The sequence below is a fragment of the Parus major genome, chromosome 4, assembly GCF_001522545.3.
Source record: "Parus major isolate Abel chromosome 4, Parus_major1.1, whole genome shotgun sequence".
Lineage (NCBI taxonomy): Eukaryota > Metazoa > Chordata > Aves > Passeriformes > Paridae > Parus > Parus major.
In genome coordinates this window covers 25,685,381-25,707,509 of record NC_031771.1, presented here as the reverse complement: position 1 = coordinate 25,707,509, position 22,129 = coordinate 25,685,381, and the positions used below count along the sequence as shown (strand labels likewise).

The 22,129-nt window shown below is 38.9% G+C and overlaps 1 protein-coding gene across 3 annotated transcripts in view; it reads left to right on the top strand.

Annotated features, from left to right (window-relative positions):
- SH3D19 (SH3 domain containing 19) overlaps positions 1-22,129 on the top strand; it is an 82,930-nt gene that overhangs the window by 8,792 nt on the left and 52,009 nt on the right. For 2 of the 3 annotated variants that reach the window (XM_015624195.2, XM_015624194.2), the window contains exon 2: positions 9,997-10,036. In XM_015624195.2, the coding sequence (XP_015479681.1) occupies positions 9,997-10,036 (40 nt within the window). Of the gene's footprint in view, positions 1-6,229; positions 6,325-9,996; positions 10,037-22,129 lie in introns of all 3 variants that reach the window. The other variant, XM_015624196.2, reaches the window with a different exon arrangement.

Sequence of the window (22,129 nt, the reverse complement as noted above, 5' to 3'; positions counted from 1 at the left end):
TGCCCATCTGTGCTAAATCATTTACAAGTATTTTTGAGTGTACAGTGTGCTGTGATCTTATTTGTTATTAAAATACTGTTGGCTCATCCTGTTGGAGAGATGCAGCATAAATGTCTGGAAACAAGCTTAGCATTTCAATAACTTTCTCATAATGTGCTCATTGATGTTCTGTATTCATTTTATAACTGTCTGCACTGTAAATGTAGGGTACAAAACTAATAGAAATGTGGGACTTGGCATCAAAGTAGAAGTTTTATAAGAAGTCTCTCTCCTTACACCTAGTACTTGAAGAACAGCATTGCCAGAGTCTACAGTTCAACTGATGGCAAATGCTGTATACTTTGTCATTTGTCTTAAGCTTGCCATTCTTCCCAAGTATGTCTGACACAACACCCAGTAAACTCCAAACTGGGATGATGAAGTTCACCTGAAAATGGAGTTCTTGAGGCTGGGCATCTGCTACATCCTACCTGGACAGTCTACCACATCCATTTTTTCAAGCAGGTCAAGTCCATGCTTGGATGGGCGTCACAGTGGAACAAGTATCACTGAATGATGAGGTGGGATTATGCTACAGACATCATGTATTCAGCACTTATCAGCCTAACTTTATGAAAAAAAATAGTTTTTTCTGTTCTAGTGTGCAAAGCTTACTGCAGATCACCAGTATCATCTCTGATATAATGCATGGAAATGCATGGTAGCAGCTGCTATGACATCAGGTACATTTCATTTCTGTAATTGCTGTCCACTAGCTTGATGTTTGTGGATCCATTATCAAGAACTATTTGAAGTATGTCATTATAGTATTTTGGTACCATAGCAATGTAGAGGTACTTATTAGTTTATTTACAGAGGCTGAATGCCTCTGACAGGACCTCTAGGCCTTTTTGGTGAGTGCACAAAATTGTGTAGAGGTCTAGGAGTACACGGGAGGGTAGTTATTTCCTCCAAGGTACAAAACAATTGGAACTGCTTCTGCCAACAACAGAGTGTCCAGAAAACCTGTGGTTATTTATCTGTGGTAAGCTCAGGATTCTTTGTTTTGAGGATTTCTGAATGCTTAATAGCTTTGCCATCCTTTTGCTTGATCATTTTAAGTTGTCATACGATTTTTGAAGCCTCTCATTGAACTGTAGGCGAGACTGCTTTGTGTTACCTTGAGTAGCAACTGAATGGATGAAATTTGCATTTAGAAGACTGAGAACAAATTGCAATAGCCTCATGTCAATCGTAGAATCAAGTAGAGAATTACTTTTATAATAGCTGCTTTTTCTACTGTGTTTTTGAGAGTCTGGGAGGAGGAGAAAGTACATTGTACATTGTCAGACATTTGGAAAAAACAGGTGAGGAGGCTTTGTGAAATACTGTAATGTTCCCAGAAATAAATACAGCAGTCAGCTTTGTCTACAGTACGAGGGCCATATGTGAAATATGGAAGGAGTATATATCTGAGTGGTTGTTCAAAATGTGTTTGTTAGAATTATGACTTACAGCTTTCATTTAGTACACAGTATTTGAATATGTTTTGTAAATTTTACCATGTTTTCATTTTTTAAATAAAAAAATAACGTACCAAATGCTGTGTTGTGAGCCATACTTACTTTTGCTGAGCATGCTTGAACTTGCAGCCAAGTGGTGTAAAAGCCCTGTGCTTTTATAAAACCCCAGGAATGGTTGCCTACTTCTGTTTCATCACAGCTGGTGGTATTTCTGTTCTGTGAGTTGCTGTCTCCTGTATTCCCTCTTCATAAAATATCATTATCTTCTGTTTTGGAGCTTTGGCAGGCGGTGAGGGGTGGAGTATGTTTCACATTGATTAGGCAAGTGGGCCTGCCTTAAGAAGGTTATGGCAGTGGTGTCCAGTGACTGCATCTTTCTGTCCTCATTAAAGATGCTGAGGACCTGGGGGCTTCCTTGATAATCCTCTCCTCTTTGGCTCTCTTACTAATTAGTTGTGACTCCCAGTGTGCTCCCACTGCTGGAATTGACTTTCTATTTCTAAGTTGTAGTAAGATCCTAATTTAGTGTTGCTCAGATAAGTCTGCACCCCTTCATTTTCCCATGGACACAAAAAATGTGGCTACAGAGGGATCAGCTGGACAGAACACATGGGCCTTCTGCACAAGGTGACGTCATGGTGCAAGGCATCCAGCTGTACATAGTGACTTACTGGTCAGGATGGTCTTCCAGGACCAAAGGGCACAGGTAAGCAGATTTACATGCACACATTAGGGCATGTAATGAAGGACTCTGAGGTACCTTAAAGAGGATTTGGTAGATGTTTAACACTTAGATTGGAGTAGATTTGGATAAATTCAGTGCACACCTCAGTAAAATGTCTTCAGAATGCCAGGTGATTCGAATCTTTAAAGATTTAATGCCAATTACTATGTTATTAAATAATATGCATTAAAACATTACTTTCTTTAATACTAGCAAAGTGCTAGGCTTCCTATTCTGTGGAATAGTGGTGGAGAGTTCCACAACTTTAAGCGTGTGCTCAAAGCTGATAGATGAGGGTTATCCCAGGGTACAACAATTTATTCATATATGCCACCATCATTAAATAAATCCATTTTTTGAACCTTCACATTAATCCCTTTTATGATGTGCCTAGGCCTGTAATCTTTGTTTGATGATAAAGTGCAAGAGTCCTTTTTGGGAATAATCCATTTTATGGTACTTCAGAAGAATCCAGTGCATGTGAGAAGCAATTGTTACATTCAGTTTCACAGATATTTTTATTTCTGTGTTGGGCAGAATTTGCAATGTCACTGGAGGGAAAATATTTTGTTAGTAGGCTAATTTCAAATGCACTTAACTAGAAAATTAGTACTTGTAAAAAAGTCGGTGAGATTTAAGACTGTTCTCGTTAGGTGAACTGGGTAAACAGCTTGGGGGATCCTTTAATCATAAATAATGACAAAGGACCACAAAATATTCCAAGAACAAGCTACTGAGTATTTCAGTGGTATCTTAAGCGAAATAAATACTTTCATTTGCCTGGTACATTTCTTTTATTTTTAGAGATACTGCTTTTTTTTTCTGGTTGAGTGTATTACGCTTTCTTTTCATACATTATTTTCTTTCTCTGTGTGTCATTTCATCTTCCCATTCTCCAAGTTCCTCCCACAGTGCAGACCTGTGCACTTACTTGCACTCGGTATCATATCTGATATCTAAATTGGGAGCAATGTCACCTTTATTCTCTTGGTGGTTTCACAGGATGAAATAGTCAAGAAAGAAATTTTCTTGCTTGTTTTAAAGCAAGATTAGTTTCCTAATATACAGAAGGGGGAATATATTCTGTATTGCTATTCAGCAGTTTACTGTGATTCCATGTCTTGCCCCACATTGAATATGATTTCACTTCCAAGTGCTTAATCTGTAAGATGACACTGGGAACTTTTGTTATTGAGGTTTGCCACCTCTACAGTAGGTGAACACAGGTGTTCAAAGCTGGAGGTGCTTTTGGTGCTGGATGTTCTGGTTCTCAAGCAGGGCAAACCCCTGAGGAGGAAAATAATGGAATAAATTTGGATATTGCATATAGTGTATGAATGTTTATAAGCTAGTCTGTTAATACAGTGTCAGAAGGACAAGTTTATTCACATGTCTAACTGCTGCATTTATTGCATGTTGTGTATCAGCATCTTGTGACAGGCAGACATAGGAAGGACTGAGTGAACTCTGTGGTCTAGCTGAGGAATATGCAGAATCTCTGCAGGCATGCTCAATCTCTGATTTGGGAAGAAAAAGGTAGTATGGTGCTCTTGAAAGATTATTTCCTTTTAATGGCAATGCTAGCAACATCAGAGAATTATTTTTCAGAAATGTAGATTTAATACATCTGAAATGCTTAGAGAGGAACGTATTTTGTGATTATAAATCTTCTGTTCATCAAAACGTTGAGTCAACTGATACTTCCTTATGAAAATATTTAAAAAATTAACTAGTAGGACTCATCTAGAATAGCTCCCACTGTGATTCTGATGGTGTGCTGATACCTGTGTCTAGTTATACCTGAAGTATGTAATCTATGAATTACATTGCACTGATCAGCTGGGATGTGTTTTATGAAGATAAGAGGATTTGTACTTTCAAGAGTTGCTAATTTTTTGAAAAAAGAGCTTTAGAAGCAGCTGTATCTTAAATTTCCTTCTTAAACAACTGTGGTAGAAGGCAAAAGTGTGGTAACATATGTATGTAGTGGGTGTATTTGATTGCTTATATACTTTGTTTATCATTTATGGCTTAAGAACAAGCCCAGTTTCACTGCTGAATTCAGTCTAGGTTCTTACAGCATAAACCGTTTAGAGAAATGGTGAGAGCTTACACAGTCTGTTTCCTTTCTCTTTTGTTTTCTGTGTCAGCCCCCTCTTTTGCTGGCACATATGCTCGCAGTGATGCACAGACACTTTCACTGTTGCAGTGCAGGAGAAATATAGGAGCAAGAATGAGGGGGTGGAACTTCAGAGTCACAAAAACAAATCAACAGCAAATGTAACATTGGCAAATGTGGCCTCTGCTGTCCGGTAAAATCCTTTTTCACTTATATGTTGTGCACCTAGAAGTGCACTAAAGGCTTTAAAGATGATTATAGTTTATTCTTAACATTCTTAGCAAGGTAAGGATACTATAACTTAAAGTCTTGGGATAATTACACGCTTTATGGTGGTCAGTAGGTTTCAAAATTAAGTACTGGACTGCAGAGGTTTAGTGTGTTCTCAGCTATGTGTTGGTGTCTGTCCCCAGCCATCTATCAGTTGTGTTTAAGAGTGGGGGAAAAGCCATTTCTCCAGGTATAAAAAAACTGCAGGAATGCTTTGTGCTTACAGACTCAGTTACTGTTTAGCACTAAAACTGACAAACTATTATAATTTCATTGGGGGGGGGTGTTATAATGTTGTTTTCTTCCTGACAGTGTACTGCTCTGGAAGTCAACATCACACTGTAGAATTTAAAGTAAATATAAAAGCTGTCTGCCTTTACAATTAAAAATGCTGAGCGTGTCCTGATTTTGTAACCTTTTGCAGTAAAGGGAAAGCTTTGCATAAAGTAAATTTTTTAAGTTTCTTCCAAGCCTCTCATTAATCTCTGCTTGAGCCTTCTGCCTTTGAAACAACTGATGAGGGACTCTGCTGTTAAAATATTAAAAATACATAAACAAATGTTCAGTTTAATGGGTTTTGTTTTATGGGTGTTCCTAACAAAATTGCCCAAAATTTATAGTAGATTCTATACTGTGGAATCAATTTGCATTGTTCTGATTCCTTACCTGAGGAAAGTGCTGAAAAGAAGGAAGTGGCTTTGAGCCACAATACGCCTTAACAGAGACAAAGAGGTGGCAGTATCAGTGGCAGTTATTGCTTGTATCAGTGTAAATAAAGCAACTATTGTTGAAAATCACTCACAAATAAATGAAGATCTTTTTCCTAGAAAATGTGCAATTTGTTTGAGTGAGGGCCCCATGTACACTGGCAGTTAGGAATGAAAATTTGGGATTCTTGATGCAGTTGGCTGGCAGGGACTGGTGCACCATTTAGCTAAGACCACCTGGGTCTAGATGTATATGACTAAAATAGTGGCAGGAGCCAACATTTCTGCACAGTGCCTTGTAAAGCTGCTGTATGGGTCTTAGCATTGGGGTTCCTTAAGGCCTGACAGCCTTCAAAGCTCATTGGGGATTGATGCATTCAGATGCATCATCAGATGAAAGTTGTACCGCCTCTTCCAATAATTAGCTTATCCTCTTATTCTCTCTGTATTTTGGTGTTGCCACCATTGCTTAAAAGCCCCTGGTTCCCGTTGCTCGGTTTATCAGGAGGTTTGCAATTGTTACAGTCACGCTTTCTTTCCTTGTGAAACTACTGCTGGGCCATCGGGAAGTAGGAACTATTGGGATGGAGACTGCTGGTTGGTCTTACTATGTGTTTTCCTGAAGAGTGTTAGTGTGCCACCTCTTTTGCTGACTGGTCAATTCAACAGGCATAGTGAAACTCAAAATATTTCCCAGAAATGGGAATGGTATGTGCCCCGCTTTCCTCCCTTCATCTTTTAAGAGAGCAAGCTGTGGAATGGGTTAAAAGTGGGAAGTTACTAGCCTCAGGAGGTAATTGCATTGGGGATGCCCCAGTAGCTTTGCAGTGTGATGTGGCAGAATGTGTGTTAACTTTCCACTCATTTTTCAACAACATTTTATGTTTATACTTGAATTTTTTTCTAGTGAGAGCAAACTTTTCAGTTGAAGTCACTCTTAGCAACAAGATGCTTTGAAGAAGCTTGCAAAATAAACAGAGGAAAATAATGGCTCCACTTAGTGTGAGTTACCTTTTCCTTTTCTTTGCTTGTCTTCTATAAACAAGAGTGCCTTAAAAGATACTGTTTTCTGCATTGGTGGTCTTTTGGCAAAAGCTTAAGCTGTTCTGGGTTTGTGGAGCAACTGAAATGATGTTGACCCAGTTATTTTTCTCCTGATGGTTATGTTTATATTTTTCTTGAGAAGAAAAACTTTCCATCATATTAAAAGCAAACAACAAAAGAAGATAATTTTCCCAAACTTGAAGTGTAAAAGAATCACCTTTTTGTTCTGAAAATAATTGGAACATGGCATTTCTGTCTGTCACTCAGCCTTTGAATGCTGGAAAAAGGCATAAGGCGTCCATGCCACTGCTGAAATACACAGAGCACATTTTCATAAGTAAACACTAGATTTGCCAAACAGTCTGAAGAGCAGATCTTTTGTGCGCTGATGTTTTCCTTGATTCTTCTGCTGTGCTCAGAACTGGGCAGCGGTCTTCCCAGATTCAGCCAGGGAAGAGCCAGGAGTCTCTGACTTCCTCCACCTCATCTGCTCCACCTGCTAGCTGCTTGGCTTCTTGCATTATATCCTGCTGCTGAAGGCTAATATATTTCTCAGTCTCTCTTGTATGGCTGTAATTTTATGAGGGCAACAAAGGTTTGTAAATGGAGGATGTGAGTCTGAGGTGGAGAAAATCTTCAAGTATGGTCTGCAGGAAGTTGGAGCATGGTCAGTTCTTATGGATTGAGAGACTGCAGATCTCTGATCTCAGCTATGCAAATTGTGGATTGGAGGACACACAGAAAGAACTTCACTAACTAAAATAAACCTAGGATCCTACAATCCAGTTCTGTAGCTTGTGAATACTAGCTGCTTATGAATTCCTAGCATATTTTACTACAGCTACATACAGAGTAAGGAATTCTATTAGTTTTTAGCAACAGAAGGATAGGGAGGACAGTACTGGTGTCTCATGTCTGGAAGGTAGTATCTGTCACTGGAAGTGGCATTTTTTCCTGTGCATTTCCCATGCCACAGTGCAGACTGGCCTGTTTGTTCCCTGTAAGTGCTAGTCCAGCAGCATTCAGTGTTTGCTCTGATCTGACATGAGTTTTGGCTTCCAGAGTTTAGAACTGAAGAATGTACAGTTTTCTGCTTGAAGGACATAATGTCCTGTAATGTTTTATAGCAACTTACATCTTTCATATAGAGGAAATTCTGTAGTGCAGGATTTAATTTTCAGATCTTTGTAACTATACACTCTTGTTGCTTATTACAAAGAGATCTCTCTCTGCTGTTGAGGTAACATATATAGAGAAAAGAGAATCAGTTGTGGGGATGCACTTTTGAGACTCAGCTTTTTCAAGTCAAGGATTTGCGTATAGAATGGAGAGATAAATCTGTATGTGTGTTTGTGTATTTAAAAAAAAAAAAGCCTGTTTTTTCTAGGCTTTCATATTCTAGTGTTTCTAGAGGTGTGTCATTATTTGAATTGATGCTTATGCCTAATGCCAAAACAGCATTTAGAATTGCAAAATTTACAGAATCACAGAATCAATTAGGTTGGAAAAGACTTCTGAGATTGAGTCCAACCTATGACCACACCACCTTGTCAATCAGATCATGGCCTTGTCCAGTCTTTCCTTAAACACCTCCAGGGACAGTGACTTCATCACCTAATTGACTCCAAGCACCTAACTGAAAGATTGAGCTCTTTGAGTCTCTCATTATGCTTGAAACTGAAACAAATTTAAAAGGTTAAGGTCACAGCAAACTTAATGAGGTGGAGGTTTTAGTTCTATTTTAAAATGCTGGCTCTTGCTTGTAGGATTCCATCTTGTTCTTTTCAAGAAGATCAAGTATGCATGTGGATGGTGTGCTCTCAATAAGTTTATCAGAAAATAAAATGTGCAAAACCTAATGTAGTTTTGAAATGTTGAAACAGGAATGAAAATAAAAGGGGAAAGGGAATCTCATAGTTTTCCTGAATGAGCAGGTTGCAGCAGTGTGGGCGGGCTGTGGTGGATCTGCTGACTGGACAAGGGCTATGTGGGAGAGCTCCCAGATGCTGTGCTTACATGTGCTCTGACTCGGTTTGTTCCTTCTCACTGGTTTGTTCACACCATCGTTTTAGCAGTGGGAGGGCTTTGTCTGAATACGGTTAGCTTGTGGCTGTACACAGAGCAGGAGACACTGATAACAAGCAACAGATGGCAAGCAGATTTCAGTAGGAAGTCCAGTCTCATTTTTTTCAGTGCTCAAGGTAAGGAGGTTACATGGTAAGGATGGAGGGAGTTTGTGTTCAAAGAACTACTGCTGCAACTCTGGTTTGAGCAATTCCAGAGCTATACCATGCTGCTGCTGCTAGCAGAGTTGCACACAGTGTGATGAAATGGAGATCACTGCGAGTCAGGAAGACAATAAATTATAACTGTGGGGCTGTGACAGCTCAGTAGGAGCACCTATGGATGGAAAAAGGATTACATGCTTTTAAGCACTGTTGACATGAGATAATTTTTTATCACATTAATGTAAGCTTAATCAAATGAGCACATAAAGCTTGGAGAGAAAAATATTTATTTTTTACAGGAGATAAAACTGCACAAAAAATGTGTGCTGTCAACAGAACAAATTTTATTTCAAATGCAGAGCTTTAAGATTGAAAATACAGTCTATGAGTGTGAAAATTTTTTTAGGAAGACTCTTGTGTGTAGACAAGCTTTTCAGTAAAGTGTTTATTAACACACAAAAAATAGCTTTCTGTTTTAAAATACACACAAATCAAATTAGAAGCAAAATGACCATGGTCAGTGGAGATTATATGTAGCTGTAAAAATTGCCGTCTACTTACAGAGTGGATCTTTCTGCATTAAAAGATTAAACCCCCCTCTAATTTTAGAATATATGCATTTTAGGTCGACAACAGTCTCAGTTTTTCAGGTAGTTCAAAAGTTATACTATAAAAGATACTCTGGACTTAAAATATAAATGGTAATACGTGAATTCTAATATCATAGCACTGTGGTTATTTTGTAATGTTTAAATGATAATCATAACCCTTGAGAAAAGTATTTTATACTTTCTTTGCATACTGGAACTTTATGTGTAGATTTTTGTGGGTGAATCTCATTAATCCAAATAAGCTACTTGAAATACTTACAGGATAAACAAAACCCTTTCTAAAAACAGAAAAACTCAGTATTTGGAACCCCCAGAAGCTGAAGAGTTAATGGTGGGGTTGCACTGGATTCAGTGTATTTGCAGATGTTGCTGCAACCAACTGCTGATTTTTCTCCCATCCTGTCAGGGAAGTCTGCCAGCCATGATTCATGGAATGATTTTTTTGCGCTGAGTAATCTGTGGTTTTTCTTTTTTCCTCTTCCCTCTCCCTTATTTTTATCCTGAACTAAAGCACTATTCATTTCAGCTAAAGGGAGGAGAAGCTTCCAAAGCATTAATACAAAACATTAAATACACTATGTTTTGAGTGGAGGAACTGTAACAAATGTTAAACTTGCAGTAATTTTACTTGGTCTTAGGTAGTCTAGTCCAGTGTGTGAAAACAGTTTCAGAACAGAATCAGCTTTTGGTTTTGCTAGTCATATGGTTTTACAGTTCTCCTAAGACTTCTGTACTAGTATTGCTAAAGAACATCCAACTTCTGTGCTGATACTATGCCTCCTTTCTCACAGATCGCTCAGAAAGAAATAAACCAGACTGCCGCTCTTCAGGGTAAGAACTGCATTTCTCTATTTATTCTTCCCTTTGCTTTTTTAATTTTTTCTTATTTTTTTCTTTTATTGGATGAACTAGGAAATTGGCCAGAAATACAAAACTGTCATTCTTTCTGCCTCTCTGTTTTGGTAACAGTAATGTAACACCAAAATAATTTTTTGTTAAAAATAATTGCTTTCTATTCCTTATGGGCAAGGTTTTTTCCAAGAAATTAATAGAACTTGTTACATTGTAATTGTGTACATTTAAACTCCAAATGCTTGTTTATGTATCATGCTATGGGTTGTTTGATAAAACTGATTAAAACAAAAAGCCCCTTATGACTTTTACTACTTTGTTTCTATAGCAAGGAAAATAATTATTGGTTAAGTCAAAAATAGCAACACTTTATTATTTATTCCACTAACACTGATCCCATCATACCTAAGGTTTCACAAGAAGCAAATGAAAGTGTTTCAAACAAAACACAAGCACAGACACCAACTTGTGTTTATTTAGAATTTCCATCAGGACTTGTCATGAACTTCTAGGCTATTGATTTGCAAGGCCGTATTTTCCCTTAAGCTTCTGAATATTGTGTAGTTCTTCTTATCCTCAGGGTTTTAAATAATCTCTTTTTCTATTGCTTCATTTTCAAACTCTCTCTCTTTCAGTTTTCCACTTGGGAATAGGATTTTGTCCATGTCATGTGGTAGATAGTGGAATTTTAATGAACCAAAGTGATAGAGCAAACCAGTGAACACTGGCTCTCCCATTCCTTTATGAAAAGTCTTTCCAAAAAATGCCCCTGGTGTCCAGGCTTTGGGCATGACCTGACCTTTTCATTTGATTTTCACAGTCTACATTTTTTCCTTTTTGGCACATTTTTACAGTACAGTGGGGTAGCATTTATAGCTGGAAGAACAGAGTAGCATTTTCTTACAACACACTTGATGTGCTGTATCTGTTGTGTGAAGTGATGGGAGAGGATGTTTTTCCCTTCCCCATCTGCCACAGCACTGTAGCTGATTCCAACAGCATGTTTAAGTTGCAGGGGAGTATTGCATTTGTCTTTGAATACTTTTATCTGCTTGAAAGCTCAGTCACTGCATGTGCTGATTTCCTTTAATGCTTAAAAATATGAAACTTCTTTCTTTTCTTAAAATGATGTGGTTATAGTCTTAATATTAGAACTTCTATTAAATCATATCATATTACAGTAATGTCAAATCCAAATCATTATCAAAAGGAAATCTAATTTTATCAAAATGTTTAGTTTAAGGTTGAAACAGCTTTAATCTCTTCCCCTTTCTTCTCTTTAGTCGTTTTCATCTTTTTGCTCTGGAGTGTGTTCCGGAAGTTTGAATTTGGACCAAAAGCAAAGTAAAACTTTGGATTTTTTTCCATGGGATTGGAAAGTCAAATGTGGACCAGCCTTGGCAATAAAACACTTCCCTAAGTTGCCTGAACTACAGTCTCCAAATTCTCATATGGAAAGCACAGAATAATTAACGGTATAATGTAGATTAGATTGCTCATAATGTTGAGAGAAATGCAGCTTTCAGTAGGCTTTATCTATGTATCTTCTACCCCCTTCTCCATCTCTGGCCATTGTGTCATGAGCTACGAGGAAGAAAAGCCACCATTTAAAGGGTAGTGTTGTTTTGTGCACGTCTCACTGCTGTTTCTAGACTGAACAGGAGCAGCCTACCTTACTTAAGCGATGTACTCTGCTAATTGATATTGCTACATTCGGTGGTTCATCTCTCATTGTAATTGGAAGCATTATTCTGCGGTGACAAATTGCTGGGCGAGATTCTTATCCCAAGTCTGGCCATATCATGCCCAGGAAAAGAGCTGCAGTTGCATCAAGGCCAGAGCCCCTTGATAGAAGACCTGAGGGAAAAATAAATCATGAAGTACACAAGGCTAAAATTGAAGTGCTAAGCACACTTCTCTTGTAACATGGGCAGTTCTGAGCCATTTGAATTCTGCTGGGGACAGTTTTATGCCATTTTATGGTAAGCTGCTGCACTTAGGTCACTGTCCCTCTGGGAGCAGTTCATGACAAGGGAAGAAGAAAATACAGTGGTCCAGAGGCATCTTGGCTACTTATTCCTTAAACTACATGTTGAGGGATGCATATCTTAAAAACACAAGACATTATCCCTCTCATAAGCTCAAGTGGAACAAAAATGACACTTCAGTTCTTGAACTTAAGGTCTAGAAACCAGAGTTTCTGCACTAGAATTCCTATGAAATACTGGAGGTTGACATGGGGAGACCAGATGACAAGATGGGGAATAAGCAGTGAGCCTTAAGAAAGATAGATAGCCTAAGATGAAATAGCAGATGTAGATGTTTCCAAGAGGGAGCCAGAGAAGTAGTTTATTGTTTCATGCAAAACTATGGTGAGATCTTGCCCAGAAGTCCATCAAGTGCAAACATGGAACGCTAGGATAAGAAGAGACCAAAAAAAGCACAGATATCTACCACCAACTCTTTCTCATGCATTGTAAGGTTAGGTTTTGGTCTGGAACATGATCATTGTAATAAAAAGGTCACATAATAGTATTTCTTATGATTTCAAGCATCTAAAGCTTGCCCTTTCCAACCTCCTGTTATGTATTTCTTTGCCTGTGTATTTCTACATGTATTTCAAGCTTGTGCTTGTGTCTTTGCAGTATAAGGGATGAAGAGTTTATATACACTGAGACAGGATCAGTTTTAAAACATACCTTGGACATAACTCATTTGCAATGAAAGACATATTAAAAAACCTGTTCTAGGTAGAACAGTATATAAATGGTCATTAATATAGTTACTTTATTATAGGGTGGTGCCATTTAGAAGAATTTTTGCAGCAGTATCAGGAAGTCTGACAGATGTTCTGGTTTGGTTATTAGGCTATCAAATGTTAAGCATGGGAGAAATGCTAGAGAAAGAGGGAGCCTTCTGAGGGTGATACAGGGATCTAGCACAGCATGGGTAAGACATCTGAAGAGTGGATGAACCAAACACCACAGATAATGATTTAAAGGGAGGGAAACAGATATTAAGTAACATTTACAAAATGTGCATTATTACATTATCTTTTGCCTCTTTTGGTAATTAGCAACCATCTGACACTCAGGAGAGTTTAGATAAAGCAAGGACTAGCAGAAAAGGCCCTGTGTGTCTATTTCATGTACTGCTCTGCATGGATTTTTTTGTTAAATATATCACATTAGTAAGATCAAAACAAATGTTTGCTAAATCCAAATAATACCTATTGCTATGTTAAATTTTTATCAAGAGACATTTAGCTTCATGACCTAGTAGCCATCCTTCAATTGTTACATTTTAGACAGTATTAAAATATGTCTCTACTGGTAACAGTGGTCTGTAATTATAATTCTTGATTTTACTGTCAGGTCATGCTTGTACTGTTGTCTCTGATAGTTTCAGGTCATGCACTGTTGTAACACAGGTCAATTAGGTCAAAAGAAGTAGGTCTTTATTCCTCTAAATGTTTTCAAACTGAAAATTATATGATAGTAATAGAATAGAAGAGTTCAGGCATCTACATATTTGCAGTTAATCCCTGAACATGAGTAAAGCTTGCAGAAGGAACTGGAATTTTTCTCTTCTTTTGGTTAAGAATTATGGATCAAAAAGTTCTGAAACACAGTCCTATAATTTGATATACCTCATTTTAGTTGCCTTGACCTTGGAGATGAGAGGAGGTAGGTAGCTAAGAATTGCAGCAACTTATTGAAAGATTTAGTAGGGTATCAATCACTTGAAGTCAAGTAAGAAATTTTTATTTTTAGAATATCAGTGTCTACTGTGAAAAATGGGGAGGGCGATAAAAATAATTTGTTTGTTTCTAGAAACAGATCCTAGGTTTTATTGTGTATAGTCTGCCTGCTGACTGTAATGTGCTTAAGTTCTTTTACAGCTGGTTGCCTTCATTTAATTGCAGTAAATTGAGCTTTTTTTATTTAAAATGCATCAAGTCAACAATACAAATAGACAAAAGTCGTCTTTTGTTCCTTTATAAACAAGCACTTGTAGTGGCTGATCAAAGGGGCTACTGATCCCTTTAGTGAAGCTCTGTGGTAAATCAAGTGATCATTTTTATGAATGGTATTTTGTATCCAACTTCGGTTTTAGTTGTTTGGGTTTTTTTTCATGCACCAGAATTCCATTAGTGAAAGCTTCTCTGCATTTTTATTTCCTCTGCTTTATAATGTTGATCTTCTGAAATTGTGTTTAAGAAATACTACAGTAACAGTCTGACTATATCTTAAGAATGTGTTTTCCCAGATCATCTGGGAAGCCCAAAAAGACACCCTTTAATGAAGATCTTGAGTGTTTAACAGAGCATGAAGGGAATCTTAAGGCACTGGCTTGAGAATATGGTGGAACTGTCCCCACTTTATAAATAAAATAAGGTGGTTTTACAAGTCAGTGTGCTTTTGAGGTCTTGAGAAAACAGACAGTAATAGGTTTTTCTATGTTGTAACCATTAGATTCAGTCATTGACTTGTTTCACAGGATCATAGAATATCCTGAGTTGCAAAGTACAAGGATCATTGAAATCCAGCTCTGGGCCCTGCACAGAACTATCCCCAAGAGTCACGCCATACCTGAGAGCATTGTCCAAATGATTCTTGAACTCTGTCAGGCTGGTGCTGTGACCACTTCCTTGGGCCTGTTCCAGTGCCCAACCACCCTCTGGGTGAAGAACCTTTTCCTAATACCCAACCTAAACCTCCCTGTCACAATTACAGGCCATTCCCTCAGGTCCTGTCACTGCTCACCGCAGAGAAGAGATCAGATTCCCCTCATGAGGAAGTTGTAACTGTGATGATGTCTCCCCTCAGTTTCCTCTTCTCCAGGCTGAGCAGACCAAGTGACCTCAACCATTCCTCACACAGCTTCTTCTCAAGGCCCTTTGCCATCCTTGTTGCTCTCCTCTGGACACTCCAACAGCTCAATGTATTTTTTTATGTTGTGGCACCCAAAACTGTGAGGCCACCCCGATGTGGAGCGGAGCGGGACAATCCCCTCCCTTCCCTGGCTGATGCCCCCAGGACAGGGTTGGCCCTCCTGGCTGCCGGGGCACAATGACTCACATTCAGTTGCCATCGGCCAGGACCCCCAGGTGCCTTTCTGCAGCGCTGCTCTCCAGCCTCTCGTTCCCCAGTCTGTATGGACATCCAAGGTTGCCCTATCTGAGGTATAGAATCTGGCATTTGTCTTTGTTAAACTTTACATTGTTGGTGATTGCTGTGTGTTAGTCAGAGGGACAGTGTGGAGAGACTTCTGCTGCTTCTGTATTGAGAAATCCCAGAATGGTGGGAAGGTCATGCAGGTCATATAATTAAGCATTGTGCTTATAGTGGAAAGATGCTGATGCTAGATCAGGCCCATAATGGTTTTTTATAGCCAAGATTTGAAAATCTAGGAGCAAGACATGGAGCCTACTTACTTTCATCCTACTTAGAGTCTGCTTGTCTGTCATTTACTGACTTTATTTCCAAATGATAGTGCTGTGCGAAGCACTACCAAAAGAAGAAGTCTAAACACTGGACTTCTTAATATCCAGGAGGATATGAATTCATTCACACAAACATCCTGAAGTACAGTTTTTCATCACTGGTGTTTAAAACCCTTGTGTTGTCTACTAGTGGTGTCTGGACAGCCTTGTCAATGCTTCTGTTTTAGGAAGGAAAGTTTCATGTTTTTGGCCTTCTAGCCAGTGTTACAGACTGTAATACAGATCTGAAGTTTAAGAGTTTGAACCTTGCTGGCAATCCATCAGAATGGGATGGGTTGTGTGTAGAAGAAAAAAGGAATGTTGGGGCATGTTTTACTGTGATGTTCTTATTCATTACATTTAGCTTTTGCAATATTTAAGGCTAGGGAGTATCAGGTTACATATAAGTATGCTTTTAGGCTATGAAAATAGAAATGTCCTGCTTTTGTACCTTCCCAGTAGGTCAGAAGTTGGGGTAGTTCTAAAAAGTATCTAGTCTTCTTTCCAAATCCTTGGGCTGCAGTTTCACAATTGCCCTGAGCTGAGCTAAGCTTATGTTGCTCCAAGAAGGAAAGGTTCATTCTCTCCTTTGGGCTGCTGTCAGTGCTCATGTGGTTAGTTGGATCAGAAGGCTGATCTCCAGGGGAAAAAAAATAGCTGTGTCTCCACAAATGAAGCAGGTTCAGCATAGTGGGGGCAGAGTGATTGCTTCTAAGTTCCACAATCAATGGCAGAACTGGAAGCAGGGGCTCTGAGTTGTGACTTTTCTTGTTGCTGTCTTAAAAGTAGGGTCATGTGACTCCTTTTTTTTTCATTCTGAGAGATAAATTTTGGATTCACTCATTCAATGCAATCCCAGAGGTTAAATATAGATTTGAACTGGTGCAATGTGAGATTGGAATCTAATTATGCATCTTTCTTTTGTTTATCACGTGTTTCTCATCAGTGCTTGCTTTCACATCAGAGCTGTTGCTTCTGGGAGTAAAATAAGCTGGAGAAATTTTGTGCAGCATGTTTCTTTGGTAGCTTCTTTGCTACAATAAATGGTTATGCTTAATTTTTAATTTGCAGTGTTAATTTTTACTCTGCTCAGTTTAGACTTATGTGTAAATGAGGAAAAAAAAGAATCACAGGTAGAACTGAAGAGTAAATAGCAGATGGGTTCAGCTTAGTTTTTGGCAGTTAGGGATCACAAGAGTATCTAGAGCCTGTTCCTGGGGGTGTTTTAATGTTACCAATTCATCACTGTTGTGTTGGGGATTTTTGGCTATTCATCTCACAGATAGCAGTAAAGTTTATTGTGAAGGGTATATCCTAGCCAGCCTCCTAGATGCCTTATTCCTAAACAGAGAAGAGGGATTTGTTTTAATAAAAGGAGTGCTCTGTTCTTGGTTTCTGCAGAGAGAATTCTGAAGGACTGTTTGCTCTGCTGCCCTGAACAACTCCTTCCATTGTCTGGGCTGCTCTCCAGTGCTTATTCTAATTCATAATGGAAAATAACGCTGCAAATGAGATGGTTGTTGAAGGAATAAAGAGAAAAAGGCTTACCCTCTGTCTTCACTGAAAGAATTTCCCTGCTTCTTTGGGCATCTTGTGTACATGAGCAAGTTTCACCATCCCATCATCTTTCAGAATAGACTCCTATAGGAAGTACCATCCAGACACATGACCACACTCCTTGTGCATTAGGAGAGTTACCTGGGGCATGAACAACCATAGCAGACATTAGTTCTAAAAAAGGTGGTTTCAGGAAGGATGTAATTGCAGATTTTTTTTAAGGCAAATTAATCAGTCATGGTTATAATTCTGCTTCTTTATAATTTTTTTCTCTCCGAGACATCTCAGTGATGAACAGCAGATGAAATTTGTGGTAGCTGGGAAGGAGGGCTGGGAGAGAATTCTTTCCAAAGGTATTTGTAATATTCTCAAAGAAAACAGAAAAGGAGGAGGAGCTGCTAAGGTAAGCCTATAGGATATGTGTCAGGGCTGAGGAGACAGACTCAGCAGGTTGTAAACTTACAATGCAGAAGTAGTAATTGTTAGGTTGTCTCTGAAAGAATTTCATGTTGATATTTTAAGAGTGTTGGAGCTTTCATTTATTTCCCTAAGGATTTATGTAGGTTTCTGTCTAGGCTCAGTATCTACATTTTCCTTTGCCTCTGGAATTTGAGTGGGAGAGCTCAGTTTGCAGTTATATTGTATTCGTTTCCATGGCCTCTTGCTCTGATGTGCGCAAAAGAGGAGATTGTTATTTCATTCTTTTTTTTGTTCTCTTTTTCTGTACTGCTCACCTACTTTATAATTTCATTGTAAGTTATTTCTTTGGTGTCTTTGTTCTTTATTGAAGTATAGGGAATCAGTTACCTTAAGTAGCAGCGTCTGATTTGGCAGGTTGAACATTGAAATGATTGATCAAGTACTCTTTTAAAGCATGTTACACTTGCATTCTTACTACATCATGGAGCTAAAGTATTCCTAGTGAGGCCAGTCACATTGATAATTTCTTTCTTTTAAATGTATTTTAGTATAATGTACAGTATAATGTTCAGTTTGCACAGCTGTACTTTAGACTCTGATCCTGTCATATGTGAGAGATTGCATTTCTGATTTTGCTACAAAATTTTTCAGTTCAAAAGTGGTATTTTTCTCAGTGCAGACATCACTATTTGAATTTAAGCCATGTTTGCATACTGAGTTTGTCCTAGTTTTGGCCATCTGTGACAAATCACAGGCTCAACTGAGCTAGTATTAGCCAAGTATTAGCTAGCATAGACAAAGATGAGCTGCTTTTTCATCCGTTCCAGCTGCTTCAGCTTCAAGAAGACAACTAAGATCCAGTGATATAAAAAGTCATGTTGGCTTCTCCCTTGGAGGCTTACAACCAAGGCAGGTCACAGCAGGTCTCATGCCACAGGAGGGTCCCCTGCTACAGAGGACTGAAGCTAGACCATGCAACCCTAAATGTGGAATGTATTCATAGAAGTATGGTCTTTATAAGTATGCATAGTTGCATGTTAATCTTGGGAGCATTGTTACAAGAGGCTTGTCATCTGACTGTGGTGGACATTGCCATCTCCTGAGGCTTGAGGCAAAGGTTGACTTCTAATTAAAGAGAAGGTACAAATCTAATCAGGGTGTTCCAACCACAAGCAAAAATTACTTTGTTAAATCTCTCTCTTGATCTGTAGCATAATATCTGGTTAAAACAAAAGAAGTACTGTGAATCAGTGATACCACGTTTTTATTAGGCAATACTTTTGCTTGGAATAAATGCTTAGTAAAAAGAAACAGCTTTGGTTTTACTATTATAATTCTTCTATTTCATGTCATTGGACTTCTGCTTCCCCACCCCCTTACCAGTATATATAAGATACCTTATACCAGTATCCAGTATCTATATTAGAACCTGAAAGGAGGTTGTAGAAGTGAGAGGACTAGAGAAAATGGCCATAAGATGAGAGAGGGGAGATTCAGATTAGATACTATAAAAAAATTCACTGTTATGGAGGTCAGACATTGGAATAGGTTGCTCAGAGAGGTAGTAGAGTCACCATCCCTGGAGGTGGTCAAGAGGTGTCTGGATCTGGTGCTGGATGATACAGTTTGATGGTTTAGTGGTTCAGGGTTTATAGTGGTAGTGCTGTGTTGACAGTTGAACTTGATGATCTTAAAGGTTTCTTCCAACCTTGATGATTTTATGATTCTATGAATACAGTATTAGTTCAGACAATCCTGATATTGTTTTGTGATTGGACCAGGTCAGGAAGTTTCTTTCCTCTCCCAAAAGCACAATTTCTTTGGACAACTGTTTTTAAAACCAATGTGTTGTTTTATTGCCTTGTTTCCACTCCCTCTTCTAAAATAATAGGTCCATGAATAGCTAAAAAAACATGTTGTGCTCCTGACAGGTGAAGGTTGGACAGCTAGGAAGAAAGAGAACAATATGATGGGACAAGTAAGTTAGTGGCAGCTGTAGGAGAGGCTTTCTTACCACACCTTCCTGGTGTATAGGACAAAAGATTATTTGCTTTACTATTCAATCTATCTTCTTCCTTCTAAGCCTTGTCTGAGGCTGTTGACAAGGAAATGAGTTTTGTTAAATGAACTTTTTACAGTGTGAACTGGCTAGAAATGCTTTCTGTTAATAACACCATTTATTTTTTTCCATCAAAGATCTGAAATGACAACACAGTTCTCTGGTGCAACTTGAAGCCATTTCCTCTTGTCCTTTTGCTTGTTATTTGGCAGAAGTGACAGACCCTCACGTTGATATAACCTATTTTCACGTAGTTGTAGAGAGCAATAAGGTTTCTCATGAGCCTCTTTTTCTCCAGGCTAAACATCCCCAGCTCCCTCAGCTGCTTGTCACAAGATTTGTACTCCAGACTCTTCATCAGTTTTGTTGCCCTTCTCTGGACACTCCGAGCACCTCAGTGTTCATCTTGTAGTGAGGGGCCCAAAACTAAAGACAGAATTCAAGGTATGGCCTCACTAGTGCTATAGGGATGATCACTGTGCTGGTCCTGCTGGCCACACTATTTCTGATACAAGCCCAGAAGGCCACCTGGACTTATGCTGGCTTATGTTCAGACACTATCAACCAACATCCCCAGGCCCTTTTCCACCAGGCAGTTTTCCAACCGCTCTTCCCTCAGCCTGTGGCTGTGCCTGAGGTTGTTGTGACCCAGTTGAAGAACCATACTCAAGCAGGGTGATGCTAGAGCACATTGGAGGGATTGTGTCCAGGTGGTTCTTGAGTATCTCCAGTGAGGGAGACTCCACAACCTCTCTGGACTATTTATCAGAGTCACCTGCACAGTAAAAATGTTCCTTCCCATGTTCAGGTGGAACTTCTTGTACATCAGGTTCTGTCCCTTGTCCTGTTGTTTGGCACCACTGAACAGAGCCTGGCTCCATCCTTTTGTCAACTTCCCTGCAGATACTGAGACATTGATGAACTGCCATCTCTGTTTTCTGAAGGCTGAACAGGCCCAACTCTGTTATTTTAAGGTAGATTCTTCAGTCGTATCATCTTTATTATCCTCCTCTGGACCTACTCCAGGAGCTTCATGTCTCTCTTGTGCTGAGGAGCCTGGAACTCCAGATGTGCCACTCCAGAGCTGATCACAGGGGCAAGGTCACCTCCCTTGCCCTTCTGGTATTGCTCTCTGAGAGAAGCGATACTTCGGATTTCTTAGCCAACAGTGGGTTTTCATTAGGGTTTTTTTTAATTCATACACACTTTTAGCACCTACAGTGAGTGTATTGTGGCAAGCAGTGCCAAAGATGAACCTTACATTGAATGTTGAAAAGTCTCTTTGGGTTTTTTGAGTTTGGTGTCTGCTGGTTTTATAGAATGCTTTCTACATTCTGTGGTGTAAGAGACTGAGCTGTCATTCCCTATAGCTTTGCTGATTCTTGAGAAAGTTAAAATGGTGTTGTTCTGCTTTTAAATAGATCATGTCAGTCAATTAGGTAGTCTTAAGGAAAAGGTCACTATTTGGAGGCCCAGAGGCATTTTAGTGAGCGGCAAGAAGGTTGACTAATACGAGAAAAAGGATGGGAATGATTTACTGCCTTTGGAATTAAGGGCATCACTGAGAGTGGAGATTACAGAAATTACCTGCTTATGTTATGTGAATCCAGGGCCTTTAAGTTGAACTGGAGATTGAAAAAAATAATTTCTATGCCTGTCCCTGTAAAAATTATGGATCAAGGGTTAGAGGTCAGAGATTAAGTGGTTGTTCTAAGAGAAGGGTAAACCTGCTGGTCCCTTACTATTCTGGGTTTTTTTTAGTTGCTGAAATAAGCTGATACTTTGTGGCTCTTTTTAATTTCCTCTCCCTAATTTACCTGATGACATGTGGCACCTTGATTGAAGTGCATGGAGGAGCATATGATAGAGCTATGTGTTTGGGTGGTACTTAAAGGCAAGGGAAGTGCATTGATACCTGTGGCTGTGAAATGTTTTGGAGAGGTATTTCTTATGGCTGTTGTTCTGACAAGGTCCGGTTCAATCTGTTCTACTAGGTGTTTGTTTCTGAAGCTAAATTTAGTTGAGTGGCAGAAAATGATAGTGATTATTTCTTCCAAGTTGTAATCATCCATTAGAGAATGCAGTATTTACTGACTTGCCATATAATTTGAGGTCCATGATGTTGTAAGACAGCCAGGATATATGATTGAGGGTAGAGGAAGTTCCTTTTGTCCTGTAGTATGTTTGCATGGTGACTTGCTCAAAGATGAGATCTCTGGAGAAATGTCCCCGGAGGTTAAAGGCCTTCTCTTGGTTATTGAGGTAGGTATTTTGTTCTTACAGCAAATTCAGTGCTATTCCCATCTGTCAGGATTTTGCATTGGGATAGGTGCAGGTTTTGTAGGCATCAGAATGATTTTAAAGATTTTTTTGGCTCTATGGGTTGATGCTTCTATTTCACTCTTGGAAAACAATTTGAGTATGTATAAACTTGAATGCTTTTCTCTAGCCTGGGCTAGCGAAAGTGTTAACTTTACCTATGCACTATACCTTACCGACATTCTTGTAGAATCAGAATTAAAAGACTTGAAAAATAATCTTTGATGCATGT